This window comes from Sinocyclocheilus rhinocerous, unplaced genomic scaffold (genome assembly GCF_001515625.1).
Source record: "Sinocyclocheilus rhinocerous isolate Xijiao unplaced genomic scaffold, SAMN03320098_v1.1 scaffold1169, whole genome shotgun sequence".
NCBI classification, from domain to species: Eukaryota; Metazoa; Chordata; class Actinopteri; order Cypriniformes; family Cyprinidae; genus Sinocyclocheilus; species Sinocyclocheilus rhinocerous.
This window is the reverse complement of record NW_015650322.1, coordinates 251,244-274,867: the sequence shown is the minus strand read 5'-3', so window position 1 is coordinate 274,867 and position 23,624 is coordinate 251,244. Positions and strand designations below refer to the sequence as shown.

At 36.0% G+C, this 23,624-nt stretch overlaps 1 protein-coding gene across 2 annotated transcripts in view; it reads left to right on the top strand.

Moving 5' to 3' along the window:
- Positions 1–507: 507 nt before the first annotated feature.
- LOC107711642 (GDP-mannose 4,6 dehydratase-like) overlaps positions 508–23,624 on the top strand; it is a 67,392-nt gene continuing 44,275 nt past the window's right edge. The window contains exons 1-5 of one of the 2 annotated variants that reach the window (XM_016516644.1): positions 508–774; positions 11,523–11,567; positions 12,097–12,184; positions 12,280–12,300; positions 13,700–13,809. In XM_016516644.1, coding sequence (XP_016372130.1) covers positions 673–774; positions 11,523–11,567; positions 12,097–12,184; positions 12,280–12,300; positions 13,700–13,809 — 366 coding nt within the window. In that variant the 5' untranslated portion in view covers positions 508–672. The remainder of the gene's footprint in view (positions 775–11,522; positions 11,568–12,096; positions 12,185–12,279; positions 12,301–13,699; positions 13,810–23,624) is intronic. The other variant, XM_016516645.1, reaches the window with a different exon arrangement.

Genomic DNA, 23,624 nt, shown 5'->3' with positions numbered 1-23,624 from the left:
CTGGTTCATTCATTTTATCTATTCTTGGAGCAACCACATTTAAGTAATTCTCTTGTAAATGCACATAATCCTGAGTTCCTCCTCTCACTTTAATTGTTTGCATATTTTTTTCACACATGAAATATTCAAAATGACATCAGTGGTTCAAAGCCTTGATCTATGGCTGTGGCGCAAAAAACATCATGTCGTAAGAACGACATGTGACCCTAAAAAGCCCTAAACCAGCCAACAGACCAGCTTGACAAGACTGGGAGACCAGCAAAACAGCCTTTACTAGTTGAAGCTGTTTTTCAGCTGTGATTTAGGCCTAGCCTAGGATTTACTATAAAATGTAGGCATATTATATAAGGATAATAATTATTATATTAGATATGTAATAATAAAGGGAGAAAGTAAAAAAGTGGTTTGTTTAAATCCTCCTGAACCTCGATTCCTTTAGTGGGCGCTGTGACACATTTACATCCCCAAGCCAACAGGATTTCTCTCCTCTTTATTCTGTGGTGCGTACGTCACAGGCGCTCTGCTCTGTGATTGGCTGCTGAGTGCAGGTTCCTGATGTGTCGCTCAAGCAGCTGGAGTTTCGGATGTGTTTGCATCCGTTCATGACAAACGATCGCGCACAGTGGAACCAGACCCCACAGACACACTCCGAACCGAAACCAGCTCCAGACGATGGCTCAGTGTGCAGCAGCGGCGGCGGCGGCCAGTGGTGATGTGAACGGAGACAGCAAGACGAAGAGGAAAGTGGCCATCATTACAGGCATTACCGGTCAGGTAACGTGAATTATCGTATCAACCTATGCGACGCGATGATATATAGGCATAGTTTAGCTAGAAATCAAAAGTATGTCATATTACTCACCCTTATGTTGTTTCAAACGCGTATGGCTTTCTCTGTTCTGAGGAAAACAGAGGGAGATGTCTGACAGAATGACAGCCTCAGTCACCATTCAGTCTTATTAGAGGAAAAAAAGATGCCTTGAATAGTGACCGAGGCTGTCAGTCCCTAACATGAGGGTGAGTAAATGATAACTGGCTTTTATGAGACAATTTGATCCTTGACCCCCTTGGTTCACTTGCTTTTGTGGTTTTCGGTAACCATGGCAACAGTAGTTTTTGCTTCAGTAGTTTCTATACTTTTTAAGGTATAGAAGTTTCATTTTCTTACGTGGTCATTTCCGAATTTATAACTGACAACTAAGCTTACACCATGTCTACACTGGACGCGAGCGACGCGACGCGACAACAGCACTGCAGGCCTGTGTCATTTGTTTCATTGAATGCACCTTATTCTTACGCCCCATTACGCTTTACGCGAACTATGGGTGTAACTTCCGTTAAGCTGTAAACAATCAGTGAAATGCTCGCTATGAACGCAATAATCTTTTTTTTTTTTTTTACTGGATACAATGAGATGACATTATTCTACTCACCCTTCAACCATCGAACATTAAAATGACATTTAAAAGTGTAAAAGCATAAACAAAATACTTTCAACAGACCATGAATGACCCCAAAAGCCCGATTCTTTCCACAGCAATAACGGACGGGTGAAATATCACTGTAGTAATGTATATCTGTATTAGGCATGGGCCGGTATGAGATTTGGACGGTATGATAACCAGTGTTGGGAGTAACGCATTACAAAAGTAATAATATTACAGTAGTATATTACGTTTTGCTGTAACGCAGTAATATAACGCATTACTAATCAAATTTGGGTAATATAATTTCATATACATAATTTGATTTAATAATAACCCAATTTGAAGCAAAAACAGAATGTTCTGACTAGCTTTGTGAAATTATACTACATGCCTGAACGAAACAAACATCAGAAGCTCTGAATTAGAGACCTGCGCGGGACGGATGTTTCAGTCCCGCTCCCGCCCGTTCCCGCAAGATTCTGTCCCGCACCCACCCGCTCCCGCAAAAATATATCTTATCTGGTCCCGCTCCCGCCCGCGACATTCATGTTTTGTCCCGCTCCCGCCCGCAAAAACCCGCATAAAAGTAATCTATATAGATTGTTTTCAGTACATTGAAGAAATTTACATGAAATGGTTCTGTAACATCTCCTAAGCTCCACAACATCCCAGCATAAACATAAACTACTACCGATAAAATATTTGTTATTTAGACTAAGCATCAACATTCACAACCACTGTTATTTTTTACAGAAAGCAAGCATGGGCTGCTGCGTGCATGGTTTGGCATGGCAGAATGCGAGCAGCACGCTTCCTTTATTATCACAAAAAGCTGACATCTCAGTTAATCGCAATCTCATAAAGCTCTGTTATAACACAATAAATGTATGCACAATGAATCTTTCACAGTGTCTAAAATGAGAGGGCTTCTGGAACACCAGATACAGCGTTTCCTTGGTTACCGCTGTAAACAAAGCAGCGCTGCACTGAAACACTGCTTTAATGTGAATGATACAGAGACGAGATGAAAAGAAAATACCACGTAAACTTTTCTGAAGACAAGTCAGTTCCCCTCAGAAACACATTCATATAAACCCCCAAATATCCTCAATATTGAGGATTTTCTTCCAATAGTTCGTGCATCATGAACAGTGAGTGATCTGCCTGCTACATATTTTCACATAAATGACATTTTGGAAAATGATTGCATTGCAACGCAGTTTGTGCAAGTCCAGAACAGAGACAAGCTGCAATAAGACAAAAAACGGCCGGTTGCCGATCGCGTAAGTTCCAGGGGCAGCTCCTTAAGTTCGGCCATCCTACACACACGTGACTAACCGCTCGCTCGCACCAACAAGAGGAGGAGGATCGTGTTACTCTCTACACTGCACTCAACCTGAGGGATTCCTACACTTTCAGTCTTTGAGGAGACATGATAAACAGCGCATACCGCAGGAACGGTATAACGGAAAATATTAGTGGTTTTGAAACCGTGAAATTTTCAAATTGCGGTATACCTTGAAACCGGTAATTGGCCCATACCTAATCTGTATAATGTAACATACTTGCCTTAATCAAAATGTTCATTAACTTCATTGCATGATACTATTTCAAAGTGATTTCCGTAATTTTGACAGATAATAAATTGTATTTACCTGTGAAAACAAACAAACCTGGAAACAGACGTGAGGATTTGAGTTCAGTCAAACAGACGGCTAAGCTTTATTTGTAGGGCAACCTTATGATTTAACATGATTCATTTCAGTCTTTTTGAATAGCAGTTCCCCAAACCGGAAGTGTCACCCATAATTCAAAACGTAATAGGCTCGTCACGAATAAGGTGGATACATGTATATGTCTGGAATGACAATATATATGTGACAATTTGCATATGGTAAGCAACATTTACAGCTTTTGTGAACAAAAAGCAGAGTCTCATGTGAGCCCGTCCCTTTTAATTGTTGGCTGTTGTTTATCTAGCCCGACATGGGCTCTTGTAATTGTGAATCACAGTGAACTATGTAACAGGAGACATGTGACACAAATTTGATCCTCAAAAGTTCATTGAAGATATAAGCAGGTAGCGTGATGTTGTTTTCCAGATTGCTGGTAAAAGAAAGTTCAAACTGTTCAAAATAGAAAGCAGGCAAAAGTATATAACTTGAATTTCTGGTCTGTTTTACGAGTTTTTATGAGTGCATGAGCATGTTACAAACATGGGTGTATCTAGGAATCCAGACAATGATAATTGGTATTCAGGTTTTCCCTTTTTTTTTAAGTTTATGAGATCTGTTTTGCTTTTGTGCATCATATATAGCTGAATGTGCCATCCATTTTGACCTGAGCAGATTTTTTGGACCAAAATAGTAAAATTTAAATGGTTAAAAACTGTCTATTCTCCACTCCAATTAAAACATTTCCTGCCACAATTTGACATTTAGGTCCCCCTTCCCCCTCCAACTGAAAATAAATACAGCATGTAGAAGTTTCTATGACTGTACAAAGCACTTAAATATTTAATGAGGTAAGTAGAGTTCAGTTCATTGATTATTTGTTGCTAAACAATTGGCCATTATATTTTAACACCACATTGCTATTACTTACCCATATCAGCTACTTAAAGTGTATTCAATTGGTTGCATCATTTATTTTGGAGTTGAAATATAATACATTAAATATGCTTTACCCCCACCCCACCCCCCAAAGCTACTCCCATGCTTACAAACGCACTCTAGTGAAATAAAAATGATATTCTGGTCAAGATACAGAGAGATCAAGGAAATGTTAGCTGTTGTAAATATGACTGTGTAAATATTATATTATAGTGTGTGCAGAGCCTCTCCCACAGTAAAATGCCTTGGGACATTTATTACACATTATAAAATGGTTAGTTCTATTCCTCGATTCTGATTGGTCAGCAGCTGTGTTTTATTCACGATACAGCACAGCTATGACCGCTTCACCCAACGTTCTGTCAAAGCCACTAGAAGGCAAGCCTGCAAACATTAGCCGAAAAATCGTAACGGCTAAAGCTAACACTTCCGGTCTGGCGGTACGTGAGAAAGGAGACCAGAGGTCGTTTTTTTTTAATGGACGTCAATGGATGAGAGGCTTCACTACACTGAATAAACAGCTTTTTAGAGGAAACGGCTTATCCTTTAATGAATTGACAGCTAGATTGATCTGCTAATCTTCAACATGTTTTTCACTAAACAATACTTTTGGATTGAACTATTTTTAGAGTTTACCACGAAAAAAAATGCAGTTTTATAAGAGAAGTCACTGACTTTTTGCGACAGGTGGTGTTCAGCTTACGGCACTTCTCATTCATTCCTATGGGATCCGTAAACGGTGACTGAGTGTCGTACAACTCTGACTGAAATTCAATGACGTCAAGGTTGTATTGTGATTGGCTATTAAGGGACACGTGATCCAAGTTAGCCGTTACGCTTTCTCCAATAGTAAGTAATACAGACCCTCTCATCTCGCTATAGTAAGATAATCTCTAGCTGTGTCTGAAATCGCTCACTCTTTCACTCATTCACTAATCCCCATATAGTGTATGGCAGTTGAGTGGACTATATCAGAAAGGAGTGAACGAAATGAAGTGAACGGATTCGGATGGTGATGTGTCTCTGCGTGAAAAACATCTTCGTCATATGTACTTTTATATTACATGCACCTTATTTTAGAAAATAATATTAATAGCAATAAGACTTCAAATAACTTTATATTGTAATTGTGCATACCTCCGTGTCAGCTTTGTGGTTTAATTGATGGTATATTATTAATTTATTTTGTGTTGCTTTGTTCATAATCATTAATACAATTAAAATACTGTCAACAAAAATAAACACACATTAACACGTGTTCATAATTGTAAATATTTATTGTTTGTAGTATTTTTAAACTCTCCCGAGCAGCGTTTTGCACTAAGATGCCAATGGTCGTAGAGCGCCCTCAGGCGACCGTTAATTTTACATCAGAATGAATACGCTACCAACGGACATTTTTAAATATCCACCAAATTATGTAATTTTTTTGTAAATTAACAAAAATGCCACCTTATTAAACTGAGTTAATGCCTACATTATATATTTTTATATAAATAATGCATGAAATAAACGTAAACCAGAAATAATAAAGATGTAAACGGCATCTCTCATTCAAACTCGCTCGCTCCCGCTCTCTTTTCAAGCTCGTTGGTTCTCCGCATTGGATTGTGGGAAATACTGCTTCAGCGAGTGTACATTGGTTGTACACTCGAAATCAGAATGCATTGTGGGTAAAAAGTAGTGAACGAATGTAGGGAATGAAGTCGTTCACTCAGAATTCGGACAGCACTACAAAATGGCTGACTCCCGATATAGTGCACTATATAGTGGATAGGGAGCGGTTTCGGACACAGCAATAGTCTTTCCAGGAAGTTTGAACTTGCCTTGCCTTTTGCATTAGCATTATGCTAGCAACATGCTAATCATGCTATAATCACGCTATAATCATGCTAGCAACATGCTAGTAACTTGCTAATCATGTTAACAACATGCCAGTAACTTGCTAATCATGCTAAATACATGCTAGTAACATGCTAATCATGCTAGAAACATGCTAGTAACTTGCTACTTATGCTAACACCATGCTAGTAAAATGCTAATCATTAACAACATGCTAGTAACATGCTTTTAACTTGCTAATCATGTTAACAACATGCTAGTAACTTGCTAATAATGCTAGAATCATGCTAACAACATGCTAGTAACTTGCTATTAACTTGCTAATCATGTTAACAACATGCTAGTAACTTGCTAATAATGCTAGAATCATGCTAACAACATGCTAGTAACTTGCTAATAATGCTAGAAAAATGCTAGCATATGTTAGTAACATGCTAAAATCATGCTAGTAACATGGTAATCATGCTAGAATCATGCTAGCAGCATGCTAGTAATCATGTTAATCATGTTGACAACATGCTAGTAACTTGCTAATCATGTTAACAAAATGCTAGTAAAATGCTAGAAACATGCTAGTAACTTGTTACTCATGCTAACAAAATGGTAACACCATGCTAGTAACATGCTAATCATGTTAACAACATGCTAGTAACATGTTAATCATGTTAGAAACATGCTAGTAACTTGCTAATCATGTTAAAAATATGTTAACACATGCTAGTAAAATGCTAATCATGCTAACAACATGTTAGTAACTTGCTAATTATGTTAACAACATGCTAGTAACACGCTAATCATGCTAGAAACATGCTATTAACTTGCTAATCATGCTAACAACATGTTAACCATGTTAGAAACATGCTAGTAACATGCTAATCATGCTAGCAACATGCTAGTGACATGTTAATTGTGCTAGTAACATGCTAATCATGCTAATAAACATGTTAGCAACATGCTAATCATGCTAGAAACAGCCTAGCAACCACCCCAGGTACCCTAGCAATATGTTTTATATCTATTTTTCTGATAGACTGTATTGCCTTGAAAACATTCAAACTTTAATCTTTAAAACAATTTTAACTTTCAAACTACTTCAAACTTTCAGACTGCAAGCTTTTAAAACTACTTCAAACTTTCTGGCTAGGCTTTTTCAAGCCAACTTAAAGTTTGTCTACAAACTTTACTCATCTAGTTTAAAATTGGAATTCTCTAACTTTTGGAATAACATATACACAACTGCATAAAATATATAACACTGTGCAAGTAGTTTTTGGATATTTTATTACGAAAACCTTACGCAAACATTTGTCTTAATGTGTAACTATGATATCCCAAAACTCTCTGTCAAGCTATCTAACTTTCACCAACATGTTCTCTCCACCGGTGTTTCATATGGAACAATAGGAATATTTTATTTAAAGGGGTCATATGATGCTTTTTTAAAGATCATTAATTGATTTTAACTCATTGAATAATACAATTAAAATAAATTGGCTTAATCGTTTCCTCAAAAATCCCACCTCTGTTTGGAATATTTTCCCTCAACTTGTCTTCTCACAGCTTGGTGGTGTAAAAAAAAAATTGTCTTAATGTGTTTTCTCCCCACCGGTGTTACATATGGAACAATAGGAATATTTTCTTTAAGAATAAATCTTTGTTCAATAATCAGTGGTTCAGTAACGGAATATTTCATGTTAGTCAGCTCTTTAACAAGGATGGTCTGCTCTTTAGGTATACAGATTACTTGTAGAATTTCTATTTCTTTTAGAATATAATATACCTGTAACTCCTAAAGAGTTTACAACTGTTATGGATGCTATTCCATCTGGCATATGCATGGAACTTTTTGTGCATATGCATGCACTTTTTAAAAATTATACTCTATCTATAGGAACAGTTCCCTTTCCTGAACCTATCAACACGCCTATTGGTGAAATATGTATAAGAAATTTGAAAATAAGAACTTTATTCCTTGAGAACATTGTCTCTGCCCCTCCTGCAGTCTCATATTGGAAAAACCTTTTTGATTATTTAAATTGGAAAAATATATGGTCCATGCAACAAAGACTTTTCCTCACTAACAAAATAAAAGAAATAACTTTTAAATTACTCCATAATATTTTCCCTGTCAAACTTTTTCTTAAGAAAAAATTTGGATCAGATTTTGACACTAATTGCTCCTTTTGTCAGAATGATACTGAAATACTTCTTCATTTGTTTTGGTCATGCAACTATACTTTTCAGCTCTGGAAAGATGTTAGTTATTTTATATCTTACAAGGTTTTTCAGTGAATCCTAAATCTATTATTGTTGGTTTCTTTGAAGCGGATTCAAATGCCTGCTTTATTATAAACCTAATTCTCTTTCTATGTAGATTTTATATTCATAAATGTAAATTTTCTAACTGTAAACCTATTTTTGTAGTATTCTTACAAGAAATAAAACATTATTTACTTACAATTTCATCCTCACTTAACAAAAAAGCTCTCAAAACATGTACAGTTTGCACAGCCTACAAACTCTTTACTGTATTTAATGTGTAATTTTTATTAATTTGTGTAATGCCCTCTTATTTCCTTTTCTTTTTTCCCCTTTGTCTTTTTTTTGTTTGTTACGGTCTTTTTCTGCTTTAAACTATTGTACTGATTGTTTTTTTTTATTATTATTTATTCTATTGATGTTATTCTTAACTGTTGTTATGTTTTAATTTTGTTGTTCCATAATGTAAACTAAATGTTCAGATAAAGCATTAAAAAAAGTGAGGCATACACGACGTTAATAGTAAGATAACTCCTCTGATTAACTGGAAAGACCAGCTTGTGACGTTTATATTTTGCTTGGGTGCATGTGGTGAGTAAATTACTTTTATAACCTGAATGTTTGCAGTACGTGGTGTTTAGCATTGGCAGACTGAAGAGGGAAGTTCCTGGTTCGTCTCATGATAAACGCTTCACGGTGTGCAGAGCGCAAGCGTAATTTGACAACGATGTGAAAAGTCATGCAGTTTGCTTGATGAACAGCAGAGGGCGGTCGAATGCCAAAAATCGTCCAGACTAAAGCGATATATACATGTACGTACTTGGCAGACGCGTCCTATCCTATTCCTATCAAATGCCATTGATTGATATTATTATTGTTAGTGTTTAGTTTTTCTGAACAAAATATAGCATTAAATAGTCTATTATAAAGCAGATTATTAGATTATAAAAGTGTCCTAGTTATTGTTGGAGTTTTATACATTTAGCATAATATATTTTTGCCAGAACACAGACCAATCAGCTGAAAGATCGATGACTTAAACAACAGCAACGACTATTTATTTTCAACGGATATCCATTGGTGTAAAAAAAATATTTATTATATATTTATGATTCTGGGTCTACGTTTGTTATTATTATTATTATAATTGTTATTATTAATAAACTAATGAGTATTGTAGTTTTGTTAACACTTCTAAAACTGCTAATATGGCTAGAAACAAAAGATTATTTAACTGTTAAATCGGAATTTATTTAAATGTGTAACGAAGAAAGTTCTTGATAAAAAATATCGCACACGTAATTTTTGGTAAGTTAAATGATTTTATTTCAGGCATATGGCAATAATAAATAGGCTAATAATAAAAAATAATAAAAAAAAAAGCTCAGCGTACTGAAGTCCAACAACTGAGACGTGTCCAGTAAAGTTTTAGATTATAATTTGGTGTAGGTCTGTCACCAGAAAACCCTTAATGGGCACCCTTTACCGCGTATTTCAGACGCAGTCGTCATAGACGAAATGAGTAGTAAAAACGCTTTAATTGTGTGTCTTTTTGTTGATATGCGCAGTTAATTATGTTAAATTTGTTGCGCCCACTTGTGGTTCATAAAGGAACACATAGCCGTGTGTTTGGATTTGTGCTTTGATGCGGTAAAGAGAGAAAGACTCTTTTACTGCGGTCATGGGCAAATATAAGGGACCTATTTTTCAAACAGACACATCGACACGCAGTACGTACAGACAGAGAGACAGACACATGGACTGTTTTGGTCGGGCGAGTTAAGTGGGCTTATTTGATTAGCTTTCATTCTTTCCTTTGCCATTCTGGTTTTCTCAGCATAAATGCATCCTCAGTTTGCCATTAGCAATCAGCCTGTGTCTCTTGCAGAGGTCTAAAGGTCTATAGATTTATCTTTATGTGGTGCATAAGGGTAATGGTGATTGCAATGGAAAGTTTTTCCAAATTAGCCAGCATTTCTGAGATGTTTCGTACATGTGGTTTGACTCAAAACAAGAGATGATTAAGAATTTAAAAGTTATTTATTTGAAAGATTTTATAATTCAGACAGAAAGTGATTGGTAGCTTACAAGGTAGGCCAGTGTGTGTGTGTATGCACAGATTGGTTGGAATGTCATGTCCATCAAGGTTTCCTGTCTGTGAACGTAATCTGCGGGAAACAGGCAACGTTTCCCAACAGTCTCAGCGTGACGATAAGCTGCTTTTTATCAGGGTTATGAGGCCGTGCTGCAGTTGGCACTGGTTGTGTCACACGCATACACACACAGAGAGCCTCAGGTGGTCAGACATTGAACGGTTTGTATGTAAATGCCCAGTAAATGTGTGAAAAGGAAACGGAAATGTATCTTTAAGCACATCTTTTCCTCTGCAGACATATATATACTTATATACGGGCACACACATGGCTGCTGGAGCTTCTCATTTTTTCCCAAAGGTCTTTGGGACTGTGCCTATATCACCCCAGCAGGAAGTAGGGGGCGGAATGCCATGGCCGGGGTGGAATGTTCCAAAGTTCTAGAATGTGCGGTCGGGAAGTATGAGGGGAAAAAGTGAGAACAAGAAGGAGACGAGAATAAGAATGAAAGAGACTCGAAAGTTGTTTATGTTTTAGGTTAAAACGTGTCTTTAGGGTACGGCCGTGTCACTTTTTGACAGTCAGGTGGATTCAGCGGCTTAAACTGAGCTGTCAGACTTTCACTGACTGACACGATAGCCTTGTTTGCTTGATTAATACTCTTTTGTCTGTGTGTGTGATGCACTCGGATGATTCAGTAAGCTTGTATTACACTGGCTTACAGTGTGTGTTGTAGCCCGTAGGCACTCCTTGCTTATTTGTTAGCCGTCTTGTCGACTGTTTTCTTTGCATTTTTTGCAGACTATGTATGGAGCTCTTTTTAGTGAGGGGATTTTTAGTTCTCTGCTGTTAAAGTGATAGTTCACCCAAAAATGACAATTCTGTCGTCATTTACCCACCCTCATGCCGTTCTAAACCTGTTTGACTTTCTTCTGAGGAACACAAAAGAAGATATTTAAAAAAAAAAAAAGTCCATACAGTATTTTGACTTTTTTTTGTCCATACAATGGGGTCCACTGGGGCAAAAACAGTTGTGTTGCATGAAAGAAAGTCATACAGCTTTGGAAAGACATGAGGGTGAGTTTCGACACAAGCTTGTGTGCGTACGTGTGCGAAAACGCGAATTTTGTATAATGTAGGCGTGTATTCGCTGCGGTCTGGCTCATGAAATTCATAAAAGAAATGGTCATTGTGTTGCATACTCTCTTGGGTAATGCTTGCCGTAAATGTGTGAGTGTGTGTATGTATTTCTCAAAACCCAAAATAATTCTCCCTCTATGTGGTTTCAGGATGGGTCCTACCTGGCTGAGTTTCTGCTGGCTAAAGGTTATGAGGTGGGTAAGCCAATGTAACCCCGAAAGACATCCTACAAACCTGTCAGAAATCATTCCCACATTGATCTGATGCAAATATCTCTGTCTATTAATAATCATATATGAAAGTCATATTTTCATTTGATTCAAATTTAAATGGGTTGCATCGTATTTAAAGGTTCACTGTACATTTTGGTTATTTTTTTAAGATAAAGAAATTTTAAAAGGCATCTCTTATGCTCAGCAAGGCTGCATTTATTCGATCAAAAATACAGTAAAAACAGTCATATTGTAAACTACTATTAAAATTTAAAGTAACAAAAAGAATAGTCTAAAAGAACAGCATGTATTTAAAATAGAAATCTTTTGTAACTTTATAAATATTCTTACTGTCACTTTTGATCAATTTAAAGTATTCTTGCTAAATAAAAGTATTAATTTCTTAATAAAAATCTTAGTGACTCCAAACCTTTGAACCTTTGAATGTTCTGTTTAAAATCATGTACACTCAAATGAGATTAATACTTAAAGTTTTTGTTGTTTTGGGCAGGTTCATGGTATCCTCCGCAGGTCCAGTTCTTTTAACACGGGCCGGATTGAGCACCTTTATCATAACCCTCAAACGCACACAGAAGGAAGTGAGTTTCACATCCACACACCTGGCTCTAATATGCATGCTTTATTATGTTTGTAAATGCATAAATGTCTTCTAACCTGTGTAAAATATCACTAGGCATTGGATCCACTAAGGGTTGTAAGTTGTTCATTCAGTATTTTTAATTAATTTTTTTAAGGTATTTTCCTTTATGGTTGCAGTCTAAACATTCTTAAGCACTATTTGGACGGTAATTATATCTTTTGAGTGAAATCTGAGAAAATCATTGGCATGGCTCCTCTGTGATAAAAGTCATGCATTTGGACTGCAGTTTTTCACAGGGGAAACAAAGAAGTTTTCTATTTTTATTCATATAGGGAATGACACATACACAATGCCGCTAACTATGGTTGTCACTCTTCTGACAAGTGCTTAATCCCATTCTGTACAAACAAGAGTTCACCTGTTTATGGGAGTGACAAAAGTGTTCTGCGACAGAATTCACTCCCCAAAATTATATGTTATAGTGCCCTACAATGGGAAAATGCAGTACATACTTACAACTGAAAGACCAAAAACCAAAAGTTTCACAGGTTCGGAGGTGACTGCTGTATTATGTACAGTACAAATAGTTGGTTAGTTTACGGAAACAAGCTTCCTTTGTACCAAAATTCTGATTATAAAAGTTTCCGATAACAGCCTGTGGTAACATTTGGGGCCCAATTAATCCATGTAAACTAATTCATCCACATAAAATAACCAAATTTAATTTGACCAGGAATTTTTTTCCTGAATGGTAGGAGAAGAAAATTATCATGTCTTATTGAAATTGTAATAAAGTCACTTATTAGTCCCTGTGTAAAACATTTGCCATCCAAATAGGTCTTTCATTCTTTATCTGGTTTTGAAAGCAAAATGAAATAAAATTAAATTCAAAGTTTTGCACAAAAATCTAGAAACAGACTCTTATTTCACTCCAGTCGATCTGGTGATGGGCATCTTTTTTTCTCTTTTTCTTTCTTTTTTTTGGCTCAGTAAACAATTTGATAAACATTTTAAACATGGATATTACCTCTTTGTACTGGGTCTGGTAGCTTTCGCTGGCAAGACTTTACAATAAGGTTCCATTAGTTAATGTTAGTTAATGTATTAACTAACATGAACAAAACATTTATTACAGTATTTATTAATCTTTGTTAATGTTAGTTAATGCAAATACAGTTCTTCATTGTTAGTTCATGTTAATTCACAGTGCATTAACTAATGTTAACAAGCACAACTCTGATTTGAATAACGCATTTGTAAATGTTGAAATTAACATTAACTAAGATTAATAAATGCTGTTGGAGGTACTGTTCATGCTTAGTTCATGTTAACTAAAGTAGTTAACTAATGAACCTTATTGTAAAGTGTTTCCCTTTCGCTCAAGTGGCAGTCTTTAAACTTGAGCCGATGTGGAGGAAATTTTTTTCTAAAACTTTCCAGTAGACAGTAAGCTATATATCAGATTGCTTTATGTCAGGGAATGAAATTCATTCTTTTATTCTGTGCCTCATAGACATGAAGTTGCACTATGGAGACTTGACTGACAGCACGTGCTTGGTAAAGATTATCAATGAAGTCAAACCCACTGAAATATACAACCTTGGAGCACAGAGTCACGTCAAGGTAAAACTTTCTCAATCTCACATTATCTAGCTTCCTTTCTCTATGTTTCTCAGTCACACAGATGCTCTTTGTCTGTCGACTCAAACTCTCCCGCTGGACAGACACACACACACACACACATGCAAACTGTTTCATAATGACTTTGGTTTCTTTCTCAGTAGTGAACAAATGACCCCATCCAAGTAATACTTTGGAAAGAAAAAAATTCTTAACCAAATACAGAAGACTTTCTTTCACTCTCTGTTTCTTTACCCACACCCTTAATGTCTAGTCATCTGGGATGAGGTCAGGGGGATGTTAGTCAGAGAGTTGGCCATCATGGTGTGTGTGAACTTCTGTGTGGGTGCTCCACAGGGTAATTTATGGGAAACAAGCACAAACGGCAGTTAAAGTGAGGGAGAGGAAGGGAGAGAGGATGATGATAGAATAAGAAGATCAAAAGCAGAATAGAGATGAGATAATGAGGAGGGATATGAGTGACACAGTAATATTGACATTGTTTTCTTCAGCTACTCATGAGTTCAGTCACAGGAAAAACCAATTAAATGTGTTCAGAGAGAAACAACAGCGTCATGTTTTTGCTGCAGCTTAACATGTTTCAACCACACAAAGAAAACAACTGAAAACATTTGTTCATCCAAAAGTCATCATTTGCTCAACATTTGATACAACATGGGAGTGAGAAAATGATGACTGAAGTTTCATTTTTTTTGGGTTCCTTGAAACTATTCCTTGAAAAGCATGAAACTTCTTTCGCAAACCATTTGTCTTCCGTGATGTGGTGTTTTTCCAAATGAATCAGAAGTTGGCATTTGATTGGATTGTAACAGACAGTCGATTATATTGTTGGTTAATATTATTTTAGCCCACTCGTGCGGCATTTGTTACGTAAGAAAAATGAAAGTAATTTTGGAGGCAGAAAAAGTAATACATTTGATGAGAGATCATGGAAACTCTTCTAGAACAACATGCACCGATGAATCATCCATAATAAGACCAGAGACATTTTATTAAGAAAGTGAATAGAGTCAGTTTTGATTTCCTGTTGTCAAGCTCAATCATACTGAGGGGTCGTTCACACAGGATGCATTTTTGACGGACATGTTTTTGCTCGCATCTCACGTCTTTTGCAGTGTATCGCACATGACACAGCACTCTTTTTGTTAAATCCTTCTTTAGACTGTACTTTTTTAACTCCACCCCCCTGCATCTCTCATTTTAAACACAAATACGCGTCTTGTGTGAACAGCCCCTAAAGTTATTCTTACACAATAATTTTACACAAAAATTGTTCTTACGCAATAATTACCACTTGTTGTGTTTGATAACCACAGTGGCTTCAGAAGTATTGGAATACATTTAAACACTCAAGTCATATTAAAAATGTATCAGTGTCATTGTATTATGCAGACTTAAGTCGCATCTGCAAACACATGATGCTTTTTAAGTAATACAAATTTTTTGAGCCAGTGTTTTTGAGCTATATTTCTTTAAAACAAATGTGACTTGGTTTGATATTTTGTTATATAATGCCAGTGCATTCGTACATTTTTAAATATGGCTTAACTGTTCAAATACTTTTTCGAGCCGCTGTTTGTCTAAAATGATTCATAAGCGTCAATGGTTGGCTTGTAAGTCAGCAGGATGGAAAGATCCAGACTGCACCTGCGGGCTGAAAACGTACAGTTAAATACAGCAGCTGCCGTAATATGGAACTAAATAATTCAGGTGGAAACTCACTGAGAAACATTGGCCAACAGACAGGCATCCATTATAATGAATGGGAGGTGTTCTGGGTGTCCCATTAGGAGGATCATCTGCTGTGATGACAGATAACAGCAGGATGCTCACTGTCACAAATGGAGTTTGTACCGCTGTGGCTCCTCAACATAAAGAATAAAAAGTACTTTAAGCACAGACATAGGAGTAAGGGAGAGGAGTTTGTATTTAAAGATTGCAATCAGGATTTCTATGTGGAAAAATAAACAAGCTTGATTTAATACACCATCAGTTTAGGCTTGTAAGTGTGTGCGTTAGCCGGGAGTGGTCATTAAAGATAGCCGTTTCAATCAGTGCCCGCAGTAATGAAGTGGTAGATCACTGCTACTCTCTGATTGTAGTTTACATTTTTTACTCACCGCACTTTGTTTGGATATGGCAGAAAAGTGGCAGAGAAAACACATACACACACATGCTCGGTTTCCAGTTTTTACACACAGGGGTCAGCAAAGTGCTATTTTGTTTGAGAGTACCACTTGACGGTTTTTGTAGGATATTCGTTTATGCTTACAGGAATGTTTCAGGAAGAAAGTGATGTGCTTTTTTCCCCTCCATGCACATTCTGTCTTTGTCTGTGAGCATTTATAGTCTTGTTATTCAAATAAATCCGTTGGATAAATGACAGAAGGACGACAAGCATTAAGACTGTAATGAGCTATGATTGAGTTGAAATAAAGTCATGGGGTATTCAGGTCTAATGTTGCATAACAACATTTGAACATTTGATTTTCTTGTTAGAACTCACTCACTCTCTGCAGTTAACATGGATATATATATATATATACAGTGGGTACGGAAAGTATTCAGACCCCCTTAAATTTTTCACTCTTTGTTATATTGCAGCCATTTGCTAAAATCATTTAAGTTAATTTTTTTTCCTCATTAATGTACACACAGCACCCCATATTGACAGAAAAACACAGAATTGTTGACATTTTTGCAGATTTATTAAAAAAGAAAAACTGAGCAAAGGGTCTGAATACTTAGAACCATGAGATATTTCAGATTTTTTTTTTTAATAAATCTGCAAAAATGTCAACAATTCTGTGTTTTTCTGTCAATATGGGGTGCTGTGTGTACATTAATGAGGAAAAAAAATTAACTTAAATGATTTTAGCAAATGGCTGCAATATAACAAAGAGTGAAAAATTTAAGGGGGTCTGAATACTTTCCGTACCCACTGTATATATATATATAGATAGATAGATAGATAGAGTTTGACAAACTATTCCTGCTTTTGTCACATTTAACTTTTTTTATTCGATGTTGTAATAAAATTCATGCAGAATTTAAATTTTAAGTTTCTTTAAACTTAAAGAAAAATTATGGCAGTGAAAAATGTTTAATTTAATCAAAGCAAATGTTTTTTAGATGCACACAGTATTCGGTACAAACATACATAGTGTGTGTATATAATTATGCTAAGTAAAGGTTTAAGTGTTATTTTCAGATAATAATAATAAGAAATTCATACTTTTATTCAGCAAGGATGCATTAAATTGATCAAAAGTGACAGCAAAGACATTTATAATGTTACAAAAAATATATATTTTTAAAAAAAATGCAGTTCTTTGGGCTTTCTATTCAAAGATGTTAAGCAGCACATTTGTTTTCATCATTGATTATAATAAAGAAATGTTTCATGAGCACCAAATAAACATATTAAAATGATTTCTGAAGTACCATGTGACACTGAAGACTGGAGTAATGATGCTGAAGATTCAGCTTTGCCATCACAGGAATACATTGCATTTTAAAATATATTCAGATTGAAAACAGTTATTTTAATTTGTAGTACATAAATAATTCACAATAGTACTGTTTTTACTGTATTTATGATCAAATAAATGCAGCCTTGCTGAGCATAAGAGGCTTCTTTCAAAAACATTAAAACAATTTTACCGTCCCCAAACCTTTGAATGGTCGTGTATATCTCTTCAAAAGAAGTTGTACTAATAATTCTGTTTTGTTATGTGCTTGAATAATATATCTAAATCTAATAATTAATTTAAAATTAAAAAATATTAAAATGGAAAACTTGCAGGGCAGCACCTGTTAGACATGCATAACAACATGAAATATAAGGTGATAACAATAATACAAGCACTGAATTATTCAGGTGGGATATACCAGCTTCAGGAGGTCTGTGTGTGCAAACACAATGGAGAGATAAAGCCATCTATTTACATGTGAATGCGCACTGTTCCGACTCTCATGTTGTTTGGCAGGAACAGTACAGTAAACAGGAACAGTAAATAATAGCTGTAAACCATAATGTCGACCTAATATAACATCAGTGTGTGACCACGGCTTTACTACAAAAAGAGCATAGTGTACTTTACATGCTGATGTTTGTACAAGTTTAAACCTTGCCGTTATTATCAAATAACCACAAATGGAGCTGCCTTGTGGGATAGCACACTACAATTAGTCACATTCGACCACATCAAACCTAGATCACATGCTAAACTGAGTTGAAGTGGCACTTTTTTAGGCTGAGCTTGAGAACCAAGTAACACACACACACACACACAGAGAGGGTTGCAAAGTGTATTTTTATGAAAATAAATGAATGTATCCTATTTGATTAGAAGAGCTTGATGCTTAATTCAGTTTCTTTTCAAATGGAATTTTTTGACTTTTTTTGTTTAATGTTAAAGTAGTTCGGATTTAATTAAGAAACTGAGAACACAAAATAGCATCTGTGGTATTTGGGTTAGTTTTGTTCTGTGTTGAACTTTCTGTCACCTGCAAGCATTTAATATGTTTCTCTTCGACTCTGAAAGTCTGTTTGTGAATGTGTTTTTGTGTTTGCGGCAGAATCTGTTTGTCATAGTGTTATGTACAGTCGGGCGTGATTGGCATACGCTTTGTGTTTGCGTTTGGATTAGTACAGATCTGTAGCTAATATGCAGTTGTTGGACTGGAGCGTTGCAGTATGTATCATGTTTTGTGTTCTTTTGCGAATGTGTGTGATGTGTAATGTAAGTGTTGTCTTGGGAAGACTTTGAAATTGTGTGCATGTTTATAGACGGATGTGACACAGCAAACAGGCAAGAGAATGCAGGATTGAGTGACACGCTGAAAGATGATCCGACTTTGGTGAAATGCAGCACAAAAATCTTTTCAGCTAATGACAGAATTTTTTAATAAGGTCGTGGTTGCAATGTAACACCGAGCCTAAGTTTCCTTGTTAGCTAATTGGGTGTCTAGAGGATGCAGACGCTCTCACTTTCATACAGATACTTACAGTTATTTGCTTGTGTAAATCATTCCACTCTTGTCACCTGCAACGACTGACGTCACTACCAACAAACAGACCTTTATTCAGTGGTGTTACATCACGTTAAAAACATGAGTTTGATTTATCTAAATGACAACACCTATGAAGCAAGTGATTAATTATGAGAGAGAAAAATCTCTGCCCTGCCATCTCTGTCACTCATTTAAGGGTGGGAATGCAGATGCATTTTAATGAATATTTAGATATTTACAATGTGTTGTTGTATTTAATTTTTAAATTTATATAATAATAATAATAATAATAATTAATATTATTATCTAATGTATTATAGTTAAAGAGACTTTCTTTTCTCAGACTAATCATTATAGTTTTTAGTTAATAATTTTTATATACATTTTGCATTCTTTATATTCTTTTACGTTCTTTATTTCTTTTGCTTTCTTTATATTCTTTTATGAATTACTTTATTTTTTGTATTCACTTATTAATTAATCCATTTTTATATTGTTCTTTGTTTATTTTTATATCGATTTTTATTTGTTTATATTAATTTCATTTATTTATTTTTATGTATTTCGTGTAATGATTCTCCCACTGATAATTAGTATGTGTGCATATTATGTTGGCTAGTTTTAGCATGCAGTAGACTGTGGTATGACACTTCACAAAGTTTGTGAATGGCAACAGAATTGTGTTGTTGCTCTTATTTAGGAACGAGTCACTCAATTTTGAAAAGAAACGACCCAAAAAATGTGTCATCTTTGGCAAGTGGCAACATAAAGCGCATCAAGCTGTGACGGCATTAATCCAGGGATTAAAACAGCATTAAACTTGTCAAAAAAATACGGCAGGTTTAACATCTCTAGCCTCACATAAGCCTTGACTGCTCCACATTAGACAAAGGAACACAAGGAAGATGTGTCGTATGGTACACCTTGTCTTTCTGGAAATATTCAGTCCTAGAAAAAGGGTTAAGATGGCTTGACTTATCAATGTTCCAAAAAATTTTGGAAAGAATCTGACTGACATGGTATGTCTGAATAATATGCCAGTCTTTGTGAATTTGCTAGCACAAGCACCTCAACGCTTGATTGAGAAGTGGAAAATGGCCGTTTACAGAATAAAACAGGTATTGCAATGAACAATTCATCCTTTGTGCGGTGTAAACGGACACATTCCTGTGTCATGCCCTGCCCTAAGGGAGTTAACATTAGTCGAGAAGCATGTAGTATATACTTTTGTTTGATTATTATTACTATTACAATTTTTATTGTTATTTATTATTACTGTTATTATTGCCATTACATTACCTTGGCAAAAATGTTGAACAGAAGTAAGGGATGAAAGAACAAAAAGAAAGGATGGTAGTTTGGATCATAGCATTACCAGAGATGTTTGCTGATTGGAGGACTAGGATCAGGAAATATTCAGCTGCAGATTAGCATCATAGTGTGTGATTCCAAAGTAAACTCTACAAATGATTAATGATGATTAAGATCATGATGAATGTAAAGTAGGATGCAAGAGAAAAAACATAAGCCACCAGTTATCACGTTATATACAGAGAAATGTTATTAAGCCTCAAGGTTTGTATTTCCATCTTTCATGCAAACTGGTGGAAAAATCTCAAAATCTCCACATTTTTGCTTTCTCATTTATAGCAGAAAACTCTCTTGTTCCTTTTTCTGTTGTGCAAATCTTTCTTGTTGTGCCACTCGTCTGCATGACCTTTAGATCTGTACTCTGTAAGTCTGAGATATACAAGTAGGGCTCAACAATATTATAAGTATATATTTTTTCCTAGTCAGGCCAGCAGTTTCAATATGTGCTGCCCTGCCAATTTTCACAGGCCCTACCACATAAAAATTATTCATTTTATTTTTAGAAACGTGTGACTGATACATTTTCAATTTCATTTCATTTCTTTTCTTTTCTTTTTACACAGCTACTTGACAAATAAATTTTAGTAGAAAACTTTTAGTAGAGACTAGCCTTGGGCGACGGTTAATTTTTGTGATAATTATGCATAAATCAGACCAATCAGAGTCAAGTATTTCATATTGCTGTGTGATCATTTTAATTTGTTTATTCATCATTATCCTCTTCTAAAACGTATCTGTTAGCCAGCTAGATAACATTACATATTTAATTCAGAATTTGCAACAGCAATGTTCAATACACAAAAACATCATTAAAAACAAATGGCTTAGAAGGGTCGCCAATTGGACAAGTGACAGCCAGTCTGAGATTGTGAGCTGGATTGTTTCAGAAAGGTTAGTGGATGGCATATAATGACAACACACAAATTTGGCAAAAAAAAATTATATGGTAATGAATTTGGTCTGCAGAGAGACCTACTAGACACCAGAGTATATAATTACAACTATTTATAGCTTGGAAGCATTCATCATCTTCTCTCAAAATAAACAAGCAGGTCAAGCACTCATATTTGATATTTTTGTGTTAATCTAAAGCTTATTGTGCTCAGTGCTTTTAACAAAACTGAGGTGGATGGATGCTCAGAGATGCAAGTCTTGGCATATCAGTTTGTGCATTGTCAGTGTTTCAGCAGTGTTTGTGTGTAGGCTTCTTGACGTACAGATAAGCACACACAATAGCTCACCTCATTCTTTCGAGCTCCTAAATGACAGCACCTGTCAACTGTGATGACACATGTGCTGTGTGTGTCAGAGAGCTGGTTCAGGCAGAGACCTCTCACATGTGGTAGTTGTTGGTTGCTGTCAGCACAAGGTTAACCGTCAACTGTCAGGAGCTGAACAGAACCTTGTGTGTGACAGTGCTGTTCTCAAGCAAATGAAATAGCATGATGAAAATCTGGCCGGATTATATGGATTGCACTATACTTCCTTTAGAAGTGTTTGCACAAAGCCCAGACCTGAACACCTTTGGGATGAAATTTGAATGCCGACTGTTAGCCAGACCATATCACCCAACGTCAGCATCTCTCTGAATAGGTACAAATCCAACTGCCATGTTCGAAAATCGAATGTAAGACCTTCCTGGAAGAGATTTATTTTCCCCCGTGCTTTTGAAATTAAATGTTTAACAAGACACAAGCATCGGTGAGGTCAGGCACTGATGATTGGTGATGGGATCTGGCCCGCTCCTCCAATTCATCCAAGAGGTTTTCAAAGGGGGTTCAGGCCAGTCAAGCTCTTCCACACCAGATGTAATAATTGAATAAAAAAAAAAATGCATGCATTTTGTTTTGGTTTATGTTTTTGTTATTTAGTTATTTTCTTATTAAATAAGTAAATACATTTTCATTTAAAAAAAAAATACATTTCTTATTTATTTTTATGTAATTAATTATAATTTCATTGAATTATTATTAATAATACATTAAAATAAATTAAATATTTCTATTTAAAAAAATTTAAATTTAAAAATAAAATTAACAAATCTTTAGTTTTCAATTAATTATTCGTTTACCTTGGTTTATTTATATATTTTTTAAATTAAGTTTGATTCAAATTATAAAATAAAAAAGTCAGTAAAGAGGGTTCATGAGCCCTACTGATGGAGCTGTGGGGCTATATGAGACGAAAAAGGTTGTCTTCTGGAAACATAAGATGTGGTAAAAATAGAGCTCTGTTTTTACAAGGATGGAGACAGTTTAAGGACATCTGTAGCGGGCTAAATGATTCCCTAATTATTCGCAGTCATGGTTTCTCCCCTCCCTCCCTCCACTCTCACACACTAATGCTTGTATGAGCTCTGCGATTGCTACAGACAACTTGCGCCTGGGGCAACCCCAACCGCAGCCCATAATGATCCAGGCTGTTGCCATGTTTACATGTGTGTTTATGTTTGAGGGAAGGAGTGAATGATGAGGTGAGCGTGTCTGGTTGAGCAGGCAGAAGAGCGAGGGAAGTCGGTGTCATCTCAAGCATAGATTTAATTAGCTGATGAATTCCAATCCTGACGTGCCGAAGCCGTGAGGACTGTAGGAGTAGTATCGACAGAGGAGGGTAGCGTTATTAGGTAGAGCCGAAAGAGAAAGGGTGTTCGCTTGTGCACGAGTCGCCCCGGGCCACGGGGACTTTCCCGATGTCAGACGTAAATCCTGCTCCCCTGACAGTTCCAAGTTGCTGTGGAAACACGAAGAAACTGCTTTTGCAGCACAATTTTCTATGAGTCTCCCGCTCACTTCAGATAACGTGTAAAATGTGGCTGCACTTACATAAACAACAAAATTCCCGTAATTTCCACATCTTTTCTTAGCCTGCAAATGCATAGAGGGAGCAATTAGGAGTTCGCAGCACGCTTACTTGCATCAGTGCAATGGCTACTGCTACTAGTAACAGCTGGAACGAGCAAATTATGGTGTAAGTGTTCCTCTAATAGCACTATTTTGTCACATTTATGATATTTGAAATCTGTGTCCTGGCTGTTTCTTTGGTGAAAACAATGCCCAAGAAATGAAAATTGCTTGCGGCGCGGCAAGATGCCGTGAAAGCTCTCCACACAATCTGAAGACATAAATCTACTTGTACCTGACAGAAACATGTCTATCTTAGTTCTAACTGGTATGATTGAATGTTTTGGCTCACAATTAAGAGCATGTTTGCACAGTCCAAAAAACTTAAAGCTATTATCCCAGCAACGGTAATGATAGCTATTGGATGAGTGCCAAGCAACACAACTAAAGTCAATCCATTGCCGCATTATAAGGATTATTTTGAAAGTGATGTGAATTTGCGTTGTGAAGACACTTAAATATCGTTTCAGTCTCACGATAATCAGCTGTCAGTCGCTTTTGTTTTCTCTC